The sequence below is a fragment of the Chiloscyllium plagiosum genome, unplaced genomic scaffold (assembly GCF_037043375.1).
Source record: "Chiloscyllium plagiosum isolate Xiang-an unplaced genomic scaffold, Cpla_swu_hap1 HiC_scaffold_1, whole genome shotgun sequence".
NCBI lineage: Eukaryota > Metazoa > Chordata > Chondrichthyes > Orectolobiformes > Hemiscylliidae > Chiloscyllium > Chiloscyllium plagiosum.
The window spans coordinates 55,133,582-55,152,170 of record NW_028270139.1 but is presented as its reverse complement, the minus strand read 5'-3'; the positions used below and the strand labels follow the sequence as shown (position 1 = coordinate 55,152,170).

General features: G+C 37.9%; 1 protein-coding gene across 2 annotated transcripts; it reads right to left on the bottom strand.

Moving 5' to 3' along the window:
* On the bottom strand, positions 1-17,178 carry LOC122551564 (sodium-dependent phosphate transport protein 2B-like). 2 transcript variants are annotated; one of them, XM_087986956.1, is made up of 13 exons: positions 17,155-17,178; positions 16,641-16,728; positions 16,392-16,508; positions 16,102-16,230; positions 15,842-15,985; positions 15,608-15,719; positions 13,335-13,530; positions 9,848-9,943; positions 7,960-8,080; positions 6,842-7,009; positions 5,772-5,888; positions 5,560-5,684; positions 1-2,109 (listed from the first exon to the last, which is right to left on the bottom strand). In XM_087986956.1, the coding sequence occupies exons 2-13, from the start codon at positions 16,723-16,725 to the stop codon at positions 1,546-1,548; spliced, it is 1,974 nt and encodes a 657-aa protein (XP_087843082.1). In that variant the 5' UTR covers positions 16,726-16,728; positions 17,155-17,178; the 3' UTR covers positions 1-1,545. The 2 variants fall into 2 exon arrangements, with proteins under 2 accessions (XP_087843082.1, XP_087843086.1); XM_087986960.1 differs by lacking the exons at positions 6,842-7,009; positions 17,155-17,178.
* Positions 17,179-18,589: the final 1,411 nt, after the last annotated feature.

Sequence of the window (18,589 nt, the reverse complement as noted above, 5' to 3'; positions counted from 1 at the left end):
TTTTAATGTTTGTAATATATATTTCTAAATGAAATGTTAAATGTAGTTAAAAATTTACAAAACAATAGAAAATTAGGTACAACAAAAGATACACAAGTCCATTAATCACACTGACAGTACATATTTAGGCAGTTATTCATTCAATACATAAATTATACACAATAAAAAAACATAAATGTACATTTAGTATACATGGAGTGGGTTTTTATATCGTGTCTTTTACAATTCCTGACAAATTTAAAATTTAAAGAGCTTTTTTTATCCCATTGTGCTTTCTTAATCAATCACTCCCAGAGCTTTGCAAGATTATTTTTGTGTGGCTATTTTGTATGGTCCAATGTCCTATTGGACAGAAGTCATCCCACTGTTTACATCTCTGTCGTAATAGGTCATTGCACAGCTGTTGTAACTCATAGAGTGGTAACAAGAGGGTTCTGAGTCAGATAAAGTTTCAGACTATAAACCTGAAACTGTATTCAAGAAACTGTTGTTTTGATATAAAAGCTACAAGATCTTATGTAAGTTTATAATAAAACTTCAGAAACATCGCTCCATAAAATATTATCTAAACAAATGTGAAGTACATGTTCAATCCCTCAATAATCATTAGCATTTGCAAATCTCAAAGGCTCAAGCACTGACCAGAATAGTAATGGAATTATTTCAGAAAGGCACATCATAGTAATTCTACTTGTGGAATGCTTGCAAGTGAATGGAACAACACATTGTGAAGTCTGCAAGTCAGGATTATTATTTTAGCACAATCCAACAGATGCTTGATGCATCCTCAAGCATTGTTGGAACTTGACCTTGGGTAATTTATATATAAAATCCTGAATTTGTCACTGGTGGCTTAATGTTCTTACCCAGTGTTCTATACAAAATTGACACTGGTTTGGCCGCATTGTACTATGAATCATCTTCCATATGTGAAAGAACTATCCACAAAGGTTCACAGTTTATTACATCCTTTCTGCCAATTAGTCCAAAAAGTATTGAAGCTTTTCTATTCACCTGTTTGCTCTCCACCGCTCCCCTTTCACAGTTCAGTTTTCTTTTTATTGCAGGCACACACATCATAAAGTCCAAAAGCTATTTTCTTACATAAAAATGTAATTCCCTGCAATGCACTATTTATTTTCATGTTATTGTCATCTTTTGGCAATATGCAACTATGAGTCCCCACTAAATATCATAAAAAGTGAAGCATCACAAAAAATGAAGTTTGACTTCAGTAAGACTACTTTTTACAGAGCACAAAATAACGATCTACATAGTGCTAATTTAAAAAAATATTTTGCATTTTAAAATATATCAAGTTATGCATGTTCATCTAATAGACTTGAGGGCAACAATTGAATATAAATTTCACGAATGCAACCCAAAATAAATTGTTGAAGGAATCACTTCTGGCAGACATTTTATTAACAACACTAACCATTCAGGATACCAGAAGTGATTGAAACTGATGCAGGTTAATCTTTTAAAAAATACTGTACAACTACATGAAGGCATATTTTAGCTATTCTGCCAGTTATTCTGTTTCTATATATTTGTTGAAAAATTTTTTGTCTCATTTTCCATAACTGGAAATGTTGTTATATCTTGTTTTTCATTCTCTAGGATTACTGGATTTTCATAAACCTCAAGTGTTTGTTTTTCTCCTCTATCACTACTTTTAACACCAGTCTTGCAACACTTACACTTTCCAAAGCACTGAGTGGAACAACATATCGTAGCATGCTGTACTATTCTGTCCCAAGGTTTCAGGGAATGCATCCAAATTGGAAGAAAGTCCCAGGTTTGTAGTGTCTTTGGCAAGAACCTTGGGCACTTTGTTTGCATAAGATTGATAACAATTATGATGATTATCATCATCAAGATAGGAATACCTACGCCAGCCAGTACCTGCCAACCAGCCATTGAGAGCCCAAGTATAATTAGAGGGATCAATAAAAAGCAAATGATCAAGTAGGCAACTGCAAACCACCTGTACATGGAAGTACAAGTTCCCAATGCTTTAGCTAGGCGAATTGGAATACGCATGAATGGTATAGGGTACCAAATTAGGATTCCAGAAATATTGAAAAAGAAGTGGCACAAGGCTATCTGTAAGGATACAAAACAAGAATATTAATGGACTAATGTGAGACATTAAAAATAAATCTGAACATTTATTTACCATTACAGCAATTAATGATTCTATTCTTTTTGGCTAGGTGGTCCATATAAGATAACACAGCTGTAGAATATTCAAAACCAAAGTCTAATAATGTAAAATGCTTCATTGTCTTTGACTTAACTGTGACTGCAATACTATGTCAATTTGTTAAACATTTAAGCAAACCACATGATTCATTGTGAGGTTCATGTGTTACTTATCATAACAGAAAAAGTTTGGCTTGAGTACTTGATGATATGAAATTGTCAAATCCTAAGGCACAAAAGAAGCCATTTGGGTTACTCTGCATGTTCCTTTTTTGAAGAGTTACTGTAAATGATCAATTCTACTTCCCTTCTCTTCCCAAGGTCCTTTTGAGATATTTAACCAATCCACTTTGGTGATTAGTAAAACTGTTTCTACACTGGATAGATCAGGTGAATCCTTAGAAGAGTATAAAGGCAGTAGGAGTATACTTAAGAGGGAAATCAGGAGGGAAAAAAAGGGGACATGAGATAGCTTTTGTAAATGGAGTTAAGGAGAATCCAAAGGGATTCTACAAATACATTAAGAACAAAAGGGTAACTAGGGAAGAATAGGGCCCCTCAAAGATCAGCAAGGTGGTCTTTATGTGAAGCTGCAGAAAATGGGGGAGAAACTAAACGAGCATTTTGCATCAGTATTGACTGTGGAAAAGGACATGGAAGATATAGGATGTAGGGAAATAGATAGTGACATCTTGAAAAATGTCCATATTATGGAGGAAGAAGTGCTGGATGTATCGAAATGCATAAAAGTGGATCAATCCCCAGGATCTGATCAGGTGTACCCTAGAACTATGTGGCAAGCTAGGGAAGTGATTGCTGGGCCTCTTACTGAAATATTTGTATCATCGATAGGCATAGATGAGGTGTAGGAAGACTGGAGGTTGACTAATGTGGTGCCACTCTTTAAGAAAGGTGATAAGGACAAGAACGATAGATCAGTGAGCCTGACGTCGGTGGTGGGCAAGTTGTTAGAGGGATTACTGAGAGAGAGAATGTACATCTATTTGGAAAGGCAAGGGCTAATTAGGGATAGTCAACATGGCTTTGTGCGTGGGAAATCATGTCTCACAAACTTGATTGAGTTTATTGACAAAATAACAAAGTGGATTAATGAGGACATAGTGATAGATGTGATCTATATGGACTTCAGAAAGGCATTCAACAAGGTTCCCCATGGGAGACTGGTTGGCAAGGTTAGATCTCATGGAAGGAAGTGAGGACTGCAGATGCTGGAGTACCAGAGTTGTAAAATGTGGTGCTGGAAAAACACAGCAGGCCAGGCAGCATCTGAGGAGCAGGAGAATCGACGTTTCGGGCATAAGCCCTTCTTCAGGAATCAGGGCTTATGCTCGAAACCTCAATTCTCCTGCTCATCGGATGCTGCCTGGCCTGCTGTGTTTTTCCAGCACCACATTTTTCAACTCTAGATCTCATGGAATACAGGAAGAACTAGCCATTTGGATACAGAACTGGCTCAAAGCTAGAAGACAGAGGGTGGTGGTGGAGGGTTGTTTTTCAGACTGGAGGCCTGTGACCAGTGGTGTGCCACAAGGATCGGTGCTGGTTCCATCATTTATATAAATTATTTAGATGTGAGCATAAGAGGTACAGTTAGTAAGTTTGCGGATGACACCAAAATTGGAGGTGTAGTGGACAGCAAAGAGGGATTACAACGGGATCTTGATCAGATGGGGCAATGGGTGGAGAAGTGGCAGATGGAGTTTAATTCAGATAAATGCGAGGTGCTGCATTTTGAGAGGGCAAATCTTAGCAGGATTTATGCACTTAAAGGTAAGGTCTTAGGGAGTGTTGCTGAACAAGGAGACCTTGGAGTGCAGGTTCATAGCTCCTTGAAAGTGGAATCGCAGGTAGATAGGATGGTGAAGAAGGCATTTAGTATGCCTTCCTTCCTCGGTCAGAGTATTGAGTATAGGAGTTGGGAGGTCATGTTGCGGCTGTACAGGACATTGGTCAGGCCACTGTTGGAATATTGCGTGCAACTCTGGTCTCCTTCTTATTAGAAAGATATTGTGAAACTTGAAAAGGTTCAATAAAGATTTACATGGACATTGCCAGGGTTGGAGGATTTGAGCAATAGGGAGAGGCTGAACAGACTGGGCTGTTTTCCCTGGAGCGTCGGGGGCTGAGGGATGACCTTATAGAGGTTTACAAAATTATGAGGGGCATGGATAGGATAAATAGACAAAGTTTTTTCCCTGGGGTGGGAGAGTCCAGAACTAGAAGGCATAGGTTTAGAGTGAGAGAGGAAAGATATAAAAGAGACCTAAGGGTCAACTTTTTCACGCAGAGGGTGGTACGTGTATGGAATGAGCTGCCACAGGAAGTGGTGGAGGCTGGTACAATTGCAGCATTTAAAAGGCATATGGATGGGTATATGAATAGGAAGAGTTTGGAGGGATATGGGCTGGGTGTTGGCAGGTGGGACTAGATTGGGTTGGATATCTTGTTGGCATGGACGGGTTGGACCAAAGGGTCTGTTTCCATGCTGTACATCTCTATGACTCTACGACTGTCTCAGGTAGTATGCTCACCTCCATGGTTAATAAACAGTTAATCTCTAACCATCAAAACTCTTTCTTTTCTGTTTGTGGTTCTGATCTATGACTATAACAGGTGATCTCAGAAATCCTAACGTGGGGAGAAAATTAGCCAAGGTGATTATGTTTGATCATCATGCTTCCATGTTACCTGGGCAACATGAATGCAAGGGAGAACAGGGATGTTAGCTCTAAAAGTCCTTGCACCAAATTCACACATGAAAAAGTAAACACTTGAACAAGAAATTATTGTTCACCACTAGTTACCACATGTGGCAAAGGAAGAACAAAAAGGAAACTGGAGGCAAATAAATACTTCTACCTTTATAAAGTAGTAAAAATTGTTTAAAAAGTAAAAGACTTGGAAACAGAAGTCACATTAATTTGAGTGATAACATGCTTAACTCATTTTCAGAATGTGGCCTAGCTTTTAATACTAGCTACTTGTTGCCCTAAAAGATGGTGGTTAGCTGTCTTCTTTAACAGTTCAGTAGATTGCTTGGCTACTTCACAGAGCAGTTCAAAGTATAATATTCAAATTGCATACAGGCCAAACCAATTGAAGTGGCATGCTTCAGTTCTGAATGGATGTAGCTAGTTTTCTTCAGTCTCTTCTACTGATACCAGATCTTTTCTTCTTATTCAATTCTTCAGCTACCATGGTAGGATCTGAATTTATATTTGCTGGATTTTTAAGTGGATCTCTGCTTTACTGATCCAAAAACATAAATGCCACACTACTAGACTACATGTAAAATTGCAATTAAATTGTTTGATTTGTTTAGTTACTCACCTGCAGGGAGTTAGCTAAGGTTTCTCCTGGACTAGCAAGAGCAGCTATAATAGCTGTTGTAGTTGTACCAATATTGGAACCCAGTGTGAGGGGATAAACTCGCTCAATAGTTATTACACCAATTCCTGCCAAATAAACAAATACCTGAATAAATAATATTTGTGCTGCAACTTACAATATGTTCACACAAAAAAGAAATTTCCCATACTTACCAACTAATGGAGTAAGAGCTGAAGTAAAAATGGAACTGCTCTGAACAATAAAAGTCATTCCAGCTCCCACTGCAAGGGCTATATAGCCAGTTAACCAACCAAATGGAAATTTGAAATCTGAAAAAAATTATATCACAAATTATTGATATTGTTATGTATACAATGGACAACGACACTGAATTCTAGAACAAATATTTATATGTTTAAATGTCTGATTTACAAAACAAAACTGTATATATTGTTATGAAGCAAGTTCCCTATGAATTAGTAATTGTCCTTGTTCATAACATATATTTTATTACCAAATATAAGAAAAATATATTTCAATCACTGGAGTGATAGCTGATCAATATTGAAGTTTTTCTATTCATTACACATTTTCTTATAATGAATGGTAAAAAGCATTGTGCAATGAAACCATGAAAATGTTTTGATCCAGATTATTAAATATAATTTATAACTTACACATTAAAGAAGGAACAGATTTATCTAAATGACTGCAGATTTCCAACTGCTAGATAGGGAGATATTAGTTAAGTCATTAGAGCCTCTATTTATCTGACAATAGTGCATATTGATTGTGTAAGCATGCTTCCCTAAATATAATCTAATAATTTTTTTAAAATCACCAAAACAACTAGGGTAATTTTCAGCCACGTTGTCTGAGCTGTAAAATGATGACTTTTAGCTGTCATTAACTAATGTATTCTCCATGGCAACGTTCTTTCATTCAGGGTTCACTTTCAAAATATCATGATAAGAAGCATGGAATGATTATAGATCTTCCATGCATTAACACTGTGGAATTTGTTTCTTCTTCCTACATGCTGATAAGAGGATAACAAAAGTTGGAAAGGTATCTTTTACCAAAATCTCCACAAGAATGAAATGTGTATGAATTGTATTCACTATCTCAATGTATCTCACAGTGAAAAAAGTAGCAAATTACTTTAATTTAGCTTGCTGTAAACTGCAAAGGTCAGCAAATGAGGAAGGAGCATTCATTAACATTAATTTATCCTGAACTACACCTTTCAGATTTGTGATCTGAAATGAGTCTTTACACTTACCAGTATTAATAACTTTTTTAATAACTGCAGCAACTTGTCCTTTTAACATGGAGTTCAGAAGTTTAACAATAAGTATCAAACAGGTACACAGGGCAATCAAAGAGGCTGCAAGAAGGATTAGACCAACCCCTAAATCTGATAAGGTTGTATTCACAAATAGATGATGACCTAAGAAAAAAATAACTGTAATCATTATGTGTAATGCCTGAATTAATCTATTACAATTTTACAGATATCTTATGTTCCCATATGGCTTAATGTCCAGAAATAGCAATCTGTATGACTGAATTCCATAATCCTATGAATGAATTCCATAATTTGATACTGCAATAATTATCTGACATGCTGCAATAATTTGCTTCCATATAGTGCCTTAACATAGCACAATGTCCCAAAATGCTTCAGCTCTGAAATCAAATGAAACATGAGGCATCTGACATTAGTATATGGGCTGAAATTTGATATTGCGGGTCTTGACTACCATTTGGAGAATCAGTAGGAAATCTACATTGTTTGTGTGAGGGAAGCCTGACCAAACTAAGTGCCTCTCAGGCAGTATATATCAGTCTCACCGGTTCGAGTCAGAGGCTAGGGCAGGGGAGCAGCTTTCAGTGACAGGCCTTTCCAGATATTTAGACCTCAAAACCCCCACAATGAGGAATTCCCCAGTAGACTGCTGAGCAACCTTTGAGAAGCCTGGGAAAACTGTGCATTTTCTACTTAATCCATGATCCTACATTTAATAAAGTGCGGTATAATTAGTATCAATGGTTCATTAATGAGCCTCACTGACATCCCACAATGAGTGGGCATCTCTCAAATAGCCTCCTTTCTACCTCCAACTTAACTGCTGGTGGATTTCTCTATTGCCAGGAGACAGACGCATGGCCTATCCTGCAATTCAGTACGATTTCTGACATGACAAGCTGGGTTTGACACCACCCGCAGTATTTCCCTTTAGCCCAGTGGTCCTCAACTGTATTTTACACTTATTCAGTCTTTGTTATAAGCTCAACACTTCTGAGACATTTAACTTTCAAATGAGCAATCAGCATTCAATTGGTTAAATGGCTATGGTACATGATTTCTTAAATAAAAGCATCTGATTATTGACTTACATTTTTCAAGGTTTATTGTTTCTGATACATTTTTCAGAGTCCAAGTGTGGTTGTTATCACTCCAGCAAAATTCAGGTGACGTGCAGTTGTATTCACTGGGAACAGTTACATTTTTCTCTACCTGCAAGACAAAAGAACTATTACGCAAAATCAGTAATGTTCTTTACAGCCTGATATCATCTGAAACTGAACACAACATTTCAGCATTAACAAATGTCCTACAGTGTTATTTTGTCATTAAATTAACAATTGTATTCTGCTAATTCAATTCCGTTCCATGTGTGCTTTGCCCAAAGGTGCAGGTGCAGAACATTCTGAGTTTTTTTTCCAGCTTTTGTCACTTGTGGTTTATCACTGCCTTCTACAATCAAGGGCAAGGTGTTTGGAATAGAAATGCAGCACTGGACCAATGTGGCTTCTGGCTTGCTATTGTCATGTGACATTACCATAACACACTGATTGGATGTAATCATCTTGCAGTCAGTTTTCAAAAAGATGTAGGACACAGGCCAAACTGTTGATCTGCCAGCTCAATAATATGGTGTCAGAGTGCAGCTGAGGCTGCATGTTTTCAGGCTGTAAAAGCTCTGAAAGCTGCTACCAAAAATCATTGAAAAGGAGCAAGGAAGCAAGTCACAACTACAATACTGAGTAACACATGACGATGGCATGTGTTTTCTCTCTGAGCACTGATTGAAACAGAAGGTGACACAAAATGCAGCTTGCAGTTTTTCTATACACAATGGTGATAGATGTATTTAATAAGCCATACTCTTTGCACTGTTGAGAAAGACAGTTTCAAAACATTTCCACTGTAAATCTCTCTGAGGAACAAAACAATATTTCAGAAATTTTGACAGCTTTGAAGGCACATTCTGAACTCTAGTAGATGGAACATATTAAAAGGTACATATTCAACATTAGGGCCCAAGATGAAAAAGATTCATTTCAACAATAGATCACCTTCATGAACACAGTTCACAGAATTCTATGAATTTGCACAACTAAAACACAATCTAATTAAAGAATTTTATTAGGTATAAGAGATTTTGCAGGCGAACACATCTTCTCAGAGAGGGGAAATTTACTCTCAGGAAAGCAACCGACATGAACTAATGCTAACATTGTAAATCAGCAGCTACAGCATATTCATGGCAAACAGACTCGGCTTTGAATTGTCCTAATAGCCATTCCATACTCAAAGGGCAGAATAATAATGGATAAAGGGCTGTCTTCCAATATTGTGCAATACTATACACAAAGGAAGGGAAAGATTGTCTAAAGTAGGGAAATCAGCAATAAGTCAAATAATTTTCCATATAAGTGTATGGATAGGAGGCAGTACAAGGAGCTCCTGATGGGTGTTCGAGAGATGTCAGCCTAAGATTCTAATGGAGCACTCTACATCATGTACCAGATTTGTTCAATCAGGTTAATCCCTGATAAAGGGCTTACACCTGAAACGTCAATTCTCCTGCCCCTCAGATGCTGCCTGACCAGCTGTGCTTTTCCAGCACCACACTCCAACTCACTCAAGTTAATAGAAGATTGTAGATGGTGAACAATCAAATCTACTCCACACTCCACTCAGAATTTGTCAGAACAGGCAGAAAGTCAAGAACAGATTCTGTTTCCATATTCCTCCACCATATTAAAATTTTACAAATTCTTGGCCAGAGTAACCATAGCTGCAACCTCTTTATAGTTGATCTATGATCTGCTGCACCACTTGACCAGCTTTCTTCAATAATATTGTTGCCAGTTTTATGGATTATGCTTGTAGAAATAGTCTCTAAATGTACAAAACTAAACCGATTTGACAAGATTTTTATCACTGCTATATTAATTATACTCTGCATTAGTTTACTGACATTTGTTATTCACTTACCATTTGAGTTACTGTTTTACACCATTCCTTAATAAGGCTTTTGTTGGCTGCTGCTGGATCTCCCATTGCTATATCATTTATCACAGATTTATCCAGCTGAAATTAAATAATTTTAATACATAATCAAGAAAAAAGCAATTCATGAATTTTGATTAAATATCCCTGCAGAATTCAAATAATGTCTAAAATCCATTTTTGGCATAACAGCATCATTAGCAATATTAATAGTTATTGGCTGTGAAGGATGGTCCTTGCAACTGAATGTCTTGCTGGGGCAGTTGAGTCAATCGCATTGGTGTGGTTCTAGTGTCACATATGGACCAGATTGGTTAAGACTTCCAGGTTTCCTTGCTTAAAGCACATTAAAAAACCAAAAGTTTCATGGTAACCAATACTGATATCAGTTTTTTTGATATCCATGTGATTAAAATTGAAAATATATTCTCGAACTGTCATAGAGGATTTGATATCATATGTAACTACAACAACAGCAATGGAATCTTTAAATATTGTAAAATATTCCACAGGCTTAGAAAAGGAAGTGCAGAGCTCTGCTTCATGATCATGACCATTTCCATTATTGTTGCCACGATTCACATTGTATAGAATCATTGAATGAAATCAGCATAAAAGGATATCAAACCATCTGTCTAATCTGTTTTGGCTTTTTGTGAGAGCAACTCACTTGTCTACTTCTCCATCCTATTCCCCACAGCTTTGTTAGCTTTTATTTTTGAAATAACTAACTAGTTCTTGAGAAAATCACAACTTGATCTGCCTCCATCATACTCCAGACCCAAAGGATTTATTGTATTTTTTTCATTTACATATCTGAAATTGTGCTCTGTATATCAAGTTCAGATAATTGATAAATATCAAAAATAGGAGTTCAAAGACTGACAACTTAGGTAGCTGATTATAAATGTTCCTTCAATCCAAAAATAACTGTTTCTTACCTGTTGTTCTGCCAATGTTGTATCCATGCTGTTACTGTCCCTTTTATTTCATGAACTGTAACTTTGCTGCAAGCCTATTCTGTGATATTTTATTAAATCCCATTTGGAAGTCCAAGTACATTAGATCAACCACATTGCCCTAATCCACAATCTGTTATTTAAAAATCTCATGAAACTTTGTTATACTCAGTTTACTCTTACAAATCCCTGCTCACCTTCATCAATTGATCTACATTTGCAAAGTAATTGTTAATTGCATATCAAAATATAATTTCTAAAAGCCTGTTCATCACCGATTGAGGTGTAGCAGTTTGGATTATCTTTTTATTAGCCAGTGTTTAACTTTTGCAATTCTCCAGTACAGTGACTACAACTTTATATCAAGGGAGGATTAGAATATTTTGGCATGTGTCTTTCTATCCTTACTTTCCGAACTATCTTGGGATGCATTTCATCTTGTCCTGATGAGTTACCAATTTATATATAGCCATACTATCCAATATATTCTTTTTATCCATTGCTAGCCCATCAATTATCTTGAAATATTACCCCATTCCTTTGCACCATAACTTGGGCAGCATCTCATTCCTTGGCAAAGAAAGATACAAGCAACTCCTTCATTACCTCAGCCATGCCTACTGCCTTTCAGACTAAAACCATTTTAGGCCAATAATCACCTGTATTCTGCCTTCAACCATCCTTTTACATTTTATATTCCACTTTTAGATTTCCTTTTATGTTAGCTGCCAGGCACTTGTCTATTTGTTTCACTTCTCCTCTGAACTTTCAAGATTGAACCTGCTTCTCAATTGTATTATCCACCTGACATTTGTCAAATGCACCATTTTTTGCTTCATCTTAGAGTGTATCTCTTTCATCATCTGTGGACCTCTAGATTTCTTAGCTTTATCTTTCCTCCTCATGCAAATGTACCAACATTGTCTCTTAGTCAGACCTCACCTAAAAGCTTATTTTTCTCAGGTTATTGCTCTTCTAATTATCTGTGCACCTTCATTTTCCTCTCCAATGATACCTCCTGGTTCTCATACCATAGTTTTCTTTTCATCTAAAGATTGCAATTAAAAAGTACACCAAAGAAAAATTCTTGAATGGCATGATTGAAATTTCATTTTTTACCTTGGAGGTTGACATGTAAAGGTCTCACAGAGATTTTGATAGAGAGATTAATCAATCACTTTAATTGCATGACACTGTGATCTTTTGCTATAAATTCTATGTCTTATGATTCTGCCTCGCTAGTCACTTGATGATGGAGTAGCGCTCTGAACGCTAGTGATTCCAAATAAACCTGTTGGACTATAACCTGGCATTGTGTGATTTTTAAACAGAAAAGAAGAATCATTTCCTCCCCAGATAAAATATGCTTTTACACAAAAAAATCTTTTTACAGGGCCTCCTGTGTTTCCACTAAGAGCATTTGTCCTGCACATTTGAATCATCAACTTTTGAGCAGAACCATTCATAGAAACACAAAGATTAAGGATTTTACTGATTTCACAATTCACTTGAATACCTTAATGAATACCTTGTGATGTCAAACACAACTTAGTAATTAATCATATCATTATATAAATCAGTATACTGTAAAACTAATACAATTCTTGTCACATTATGTTTCTTCAATATTGTACTGCAATCTCAGGCTAGCTATTGCCTGTTGCTGGAATGGGGCCTGAACACATTGCCTTTTGACTCACAGTAATGCTACCCTGAGCCATAAAGTGATTTAAATTATTTTCACTTAATATAAGATATAGTAATTCATTCCTCAATAATTCATGGAATATTTTTACTTCAGCTAATTGATATATCAATATGCTTAATTAAGTTCAATTGCACAATAGTCTGTGAAGTTTTTTTACTGCTGCTTCTTATTGGAAGCTTTAGAAACTCAATATAAAAGTGTAAGTATCTAAAATATCATCTTTGAAAGTTAAATGTTTAAATGTTTAAACATTAAATGTTTGATGAACCATTTCTGACTGACGTCTTCTTCAACAATTGGATATGACCTGCTAATGACTAGAGTTGTGAAAGAAATCAGCAAGAAGGATGCTGCTGGCCTTTTCACCTCCAGTTCTATTCATTGCATCTCAAAACAGATACTGGTGGTCTTGCACTGGGACTTGCTCAGTCTCATAATTCTTAGATACATCCTGGCTATCAGGCTAGATAATCTTTAAACTTTTCCAGACAGAATCTTTGGGCCTTGATTCTTTCGGGCCTTGATTCTTTCTGGCTATGGTTCTCCAGCAGCATCAAGTATGTCCTTCAATTTTGCCAGCCAGAAACATAGCTGCAGAAATGACAGTCAATAGTTGCCCTTCAGTTTTTGCTCACTGTTCCACTGCAAAGTGTGATAGAGTACCATTGGACAGATTGAGGGTTTGACAAGCTTTGATCACTCTGGACACATGTCATCGGTGAGGCAGTAGCTGTAATTATTATTTGGATGGGTTTGGTTAATGGTTTAATAATGATTCCATCCGCATTATGTTGCAATAGCTTACCTGTATAATAAGTTTAGTGAAGTCATCAGTAATGACTTTTAACATATCTGGAGCATCCTCACCACTCTTGAGATCAAATGATTCGACAATGACTCGAGAGAGATGGTACAAATAGCCAGAGGCTGCTTCAATTGGTAGGAGGACAAGAACTGAGAGCCAATTAAAGAAATCATGCACAGTTGCGCCTGCAAAAGCTCTATGAAGAAAATAAAATGGTTACTATATATTCATAATTCTAATTCTATATAAAAACAGTATGCTCATAACACCCATGCCTTTTACATACAATTTGCCAGCAAATCCTGACAATCAAGTCAAGCTTAAGTAAATCAGTGTATTAATCATTTAAAATTCTTATTAGTTTGCCCAACTTCAATTGTAAAATGAGTCTGGCAGTTTGGAAATTACTATTTTCAGACCTATTTTCTCAATGATTACTAAATGATGAATAAGTATATTATTCATCTTTTAGTAGCTGCAGTTTGGAGTGTTGTGGAACAGAGGGACCTAGGAGTACAAGTACATATTTTGTTGAAAGCGGCATCACAAGTAGAACAGGTGGTGAAGAAGGCATTTAGTATTCTGGCCTTCATCGGTCAAGGCATTGAGAATAGGAGTTGGGACATTATGTTACAGTCGTAGAAGTCATCGATGAGGCCATAATTGGAGTACTGTGTACAGTTTTGGTCACCCTATTATAGGAAAGACATAGTTAAATTGAAAAGACTGCAAACAAGATTTACGTGAATGTTACCAGGACTAGTAGGCTGGAATTATAGGAAGGTTGGCCAGGATAGGACTTTATTCCTTAGAACATAGGAAAATGAGGGGTGACCTTATTGAGGTATATAAAATCACAAGGGGCATAGAAAGGATGAATACATATAGTCTTTTTCCCAAGGATAGGAAATTGAAAACTAGATGGCATAGGTTTAAGGTGAGAGGGGAAAGATTTAAAAAGGACCCAAGGGGCAACTTCTTCATGCAGGGAATATGGAAAAAGCTGTCAGAGAAAGTGGTTAAGGCAGGTATAATAGCAATTTTTTTTAAAATTTGGATAGTTACATGGATGGGAAGAGTTTAGAGGGGCATGGACCAAATGCAGGCAATTGGAACTAAATGAGTAGGCACCACAGTCAACATGGACCAGTTTGAGCTGAATGGCCTGTTTCCATGCTGAGCTACTCTATGACTCTAAATGGAAATATTAATTGATGTGTTATGAAATGAATTTTTCTCCCCTCTGAGATCTAAAAACTTGGCAATAATACCAAAAGAAGGAATATCATCAACTCAAAATGTTACCAGTTTATCTCCACAAATGCTGCCTGACCTGCTATAGTTTCATTTTTCAGAATTCTGACATCTGCAGTATTTGGCTTTGTGTTAGCTATAACCTCCTGGCTTTTATTCTCCTTGTCTCCAAGTATAAAGCCAAATATTCTCTACCTCTTCTTAACTGCCTTGACAACTTGTACTACTTTCCGAATCTTGGTGAAGCTAAAGCATAGATCTCCCTCATCTTGAATAACCTTTAAAGGTAAACTATTTGGTTTGTTTCACACAATCACAGAATTGTTATAGCGCAGGAGGAGGCCATCCAACCCATTGTGTGTACAACGGTTCTATTCCCTAAAGCTAATTGCCTGCTCTTTCTCCATTTCCTTGCACACCATTTCTATCCAAATAATCATCCAATGCCCTCATGAATGCCTCAATTGAACCTGCCTTCACCATATTTCCAGGCAGTGATGTCATATCCTAACTACTCACTGTATGAAAAAAGCTTTTTCATCACATCACCCTTGCTTCCTTTGCACATTATTTTAAATATATGCCCTCTGTTTTTCCTTTCACGAGCCAGAACCTTGCCTACTAGGTCCAGCACGCACATGCTTTTGAAAACCTCTACCAAATCTCCTTCAGCCTCCTCTCCAAGGAGAAAAGCCACTTCTGCAATCTCTCCTCCGAACTGAAGTTTCTCAGTTCTGCCTTGCCTTATTCTTCCTATCAACATGAATGACTTCATATTTCTAAACTTCAACCATGCTTTGAATATATCCTACAATTAAAGTCACTGGAATAATTCCCCTCACCCCCCCAAACAAAAACAGTTATATATTTCAATCACTAGTTTAATGTCAGACATATTTAACTCTTGCACTCTTACCCTTCTGCCCTACAAGTCTGCTTTGCGCAGCCAATGTCGGTTGTGGATTTTTACATCTGTAAAAGGAAGTTCAAAAGGGGAAACTGTTGGCGTGAGAACGCACCTTCTGAATTCAGTCCGGTCTCCGGATTGCATCAAAGCCACGATGGTGTTGGTGACTGAGGTGCCGATGTTCGTTCCCATGATCACGGGGATGGCGGATCGCACCCCCATCACTGTGAAACAACAGAGCGGGCCACTGAGTAAGACCAGGGACGGAGGTGCACGACAGGCAAAATTTAAAATAAAACTCAAATCATTGCAAAACGTCGCAAAGACCAAGCGCGACTCTACTTACAGCCAGAGGACACCATGCTGACCACGATGGAGGAGGAGGTGCTGGAACTTTGCACCAGAACCGTGACCAAGATCCCGATCACCAGACCGGCCACCGGGTTTGCCAGGACCACGTTATCCTTGAAGATATCCCCGGCAGCTTTACCTGTGGGGCAGTAGAGCGGGGAGGGAGATGGTGATGAGTAAGACACCAGCTACACCCGGAATGGAACGTAGTGCGCGCCGGCTCGCGGCCCTGTGCCCCGCGCGCCCAGGTCTCACCTCCCACAAGCTGGAAAGCCGAGCTCAGGATGTCCAATGAGCACACAAACACATAGAGGAAGCCAAGAAGTAACGCCAGTTTCAGCACCGCCGTCAGCACACGGACAACCTTCTGCGCGACACTCAGCTCTGCCAGAAAGAATCATTATTATTCTGTGTTCTTATAATTATATAAACTCAATTGTGAGGAGGCGGTGCTTCCGCCAAGGAATGAAAGGAGCCAAAGGCTTGTTTGTCCCTTGGATGGGGTGGGGGGTGGGGAGAGGAGGAGAGTGGGACGAGGGGGCTACCTGACCACTTGACACCAGCGACCTCGAGTTTGGACACTGCCCAGGGATCCTCCGGTTCGTTCCCTACCAGGGCGATGGTCGACGAAGCGGGAAGCAAGCCCGGTTTCTCATTGGTTCCTGAAATGTGGAAACGATGCAGAGAGCGATTGAGAGGGAATCAGACCCAGAGTGAAACTGAGCGCAAAGAGCAGCTCTAAAGTGCTTCACTGGCTGTCCGGCCCAAAAGGGAAACACCTGAATATGACTTACCGCTCACCGCTGGCTTGGCGTTAGTCTCGAGTTCGCTAGTTCCAGGACTGCCCTGGGAGCCGTCCAATTCCGGCCGAGGAGCCATGGTCTGCAAGGAGCAGTATTCAAATATTTAATTAATATTTCAATACCGATTACTTCTACACCTGTCAATAGGTGAGAATATAACCAAAGGAAACATTCCCCTTTCCCCATCACCTGGCCATCTCCCAACCCGGGTCTGGCGTTCAGCCGCATATCAGCGATGTCAATTTTGTCCCCCCAACGTCAGGACCAAGACGAAATTATTCGACTGGGGGAGGGGGAGGGAACTACAAACAGAAAGCAAATAATACTCTTTAACCCAGGATGAACTCGATGTTGCTATTAAATTTCACTGATATGAAGACAAATAGGATGCAAAGTGAACACCAAAATAAGTGAGAGGCAACATCCTAAGTATTTTAAACAAATGTTGAATGTTATTTGTAAGAATAGATAATACAGTTATTGAATCGTTGACTTTTCTGCTCACCAGACGCTAGCTGCTAAAAGACTGATGGAGAATGCTGTAATACTGAGTCTTTATTCACATCCCATACCACTTGGGTTATATACATCATGACAGAGGCCGAAGTCTACTCTTAGTAAGTTAAATGACGAAGAATCACGTGCTAGACCACAATGTTTCTGCCTGCCAAATGATCTTAGTGATCATTGTAATATTTAACTACTGTATAACAGAAATCCATAAAATAATTATATCACTCCTTTCAGGTAAAGGAATGAAACGTAACTTTTCAAAAAAAGTATTGATTTATTTTCAATCCCATGGTTAGTCGCATGGTTTGTCCTTGTACTAAATGTATAATGCCCCACATGTTGGCTCTGTTTCAACATTTTACTTGCAATGCCTGTGATTGGATTATCTGGACAAATAGAAAATTGAAGAGCTGAGAATGTTTATTTTGTCCCACCATCCAAATGGTCCCATTACAGACAGGCAAAATAAACAATCTGAATCAGTCTCCTACCCTAGTGGATTGATCACATTCAATGGGTGTTTTGGTGAGCACCAGAACTATTTAAAACAATTAACAAATATTTGAATAAGGGTCACATATGTTGCAGGATCGTTTGGTGATTATCGGGTGCTCAATCACTGGAGTTGCCAGATGATAAATAATCCTAGCATCTTTGATGCCAACAAGCAATGTGAACCTTTCACCAGAGCTATTGAAAGCACTTATGTGATTGTTACAGGTTTATCACTTCAGGCTATCTTCTGGACATTTCTTGCAATGTTATCTGGAAACATTACTTTGGCTACTAAGAAGAAAATTATTCTGGTGTTCCATCATTTTTCTTTAATTTCTAAAGAGTGCATCCACATATAATAAAGTAGCACTGCCCTCGGGCATTCGAGGGTAAGGTTGAGCAAAACAAAGAGTGGCTGTGACAATGAGGTCACAACATGCAGGAGGCTATACAAGTATTCAATGAGTATTTATTCTGCATGAACCTTTTAGAAGAACAGTGGGAAAGGTACCTTTGCTTCATAAAGGAGAATGTTACTAAGTAATCTTGTCTTGTAATTTCAACATGATCATTACAACTGAGCATGGATCTCATGAATATATGAGGCTTAGAACAATAATCCAATAAAATATTAGCTCAATGGCATTATAGCAGTTTGAAAATTTAAGTGTATTAAAAAATAAATCTTGGTATAAAGGTTGTTTTAACAAGAGCAGCCCAATAAGCTATTGGATTGCCATGAACGCTTTACTGAATTACTGCAAAAGAAAGCTGCTGGCTTTGCTCAGTTCAGTCTATCCATGCCAATGTGAACAATACTTAATTGTTCCTGAAGTCACTCAGGAAACCATTCAGTTAGATTGGAGCACAGAGGGAGCCTGGGATGAACATCAATATCTCATCCCAAGAATTAATTAAAAATATCAAAAGAG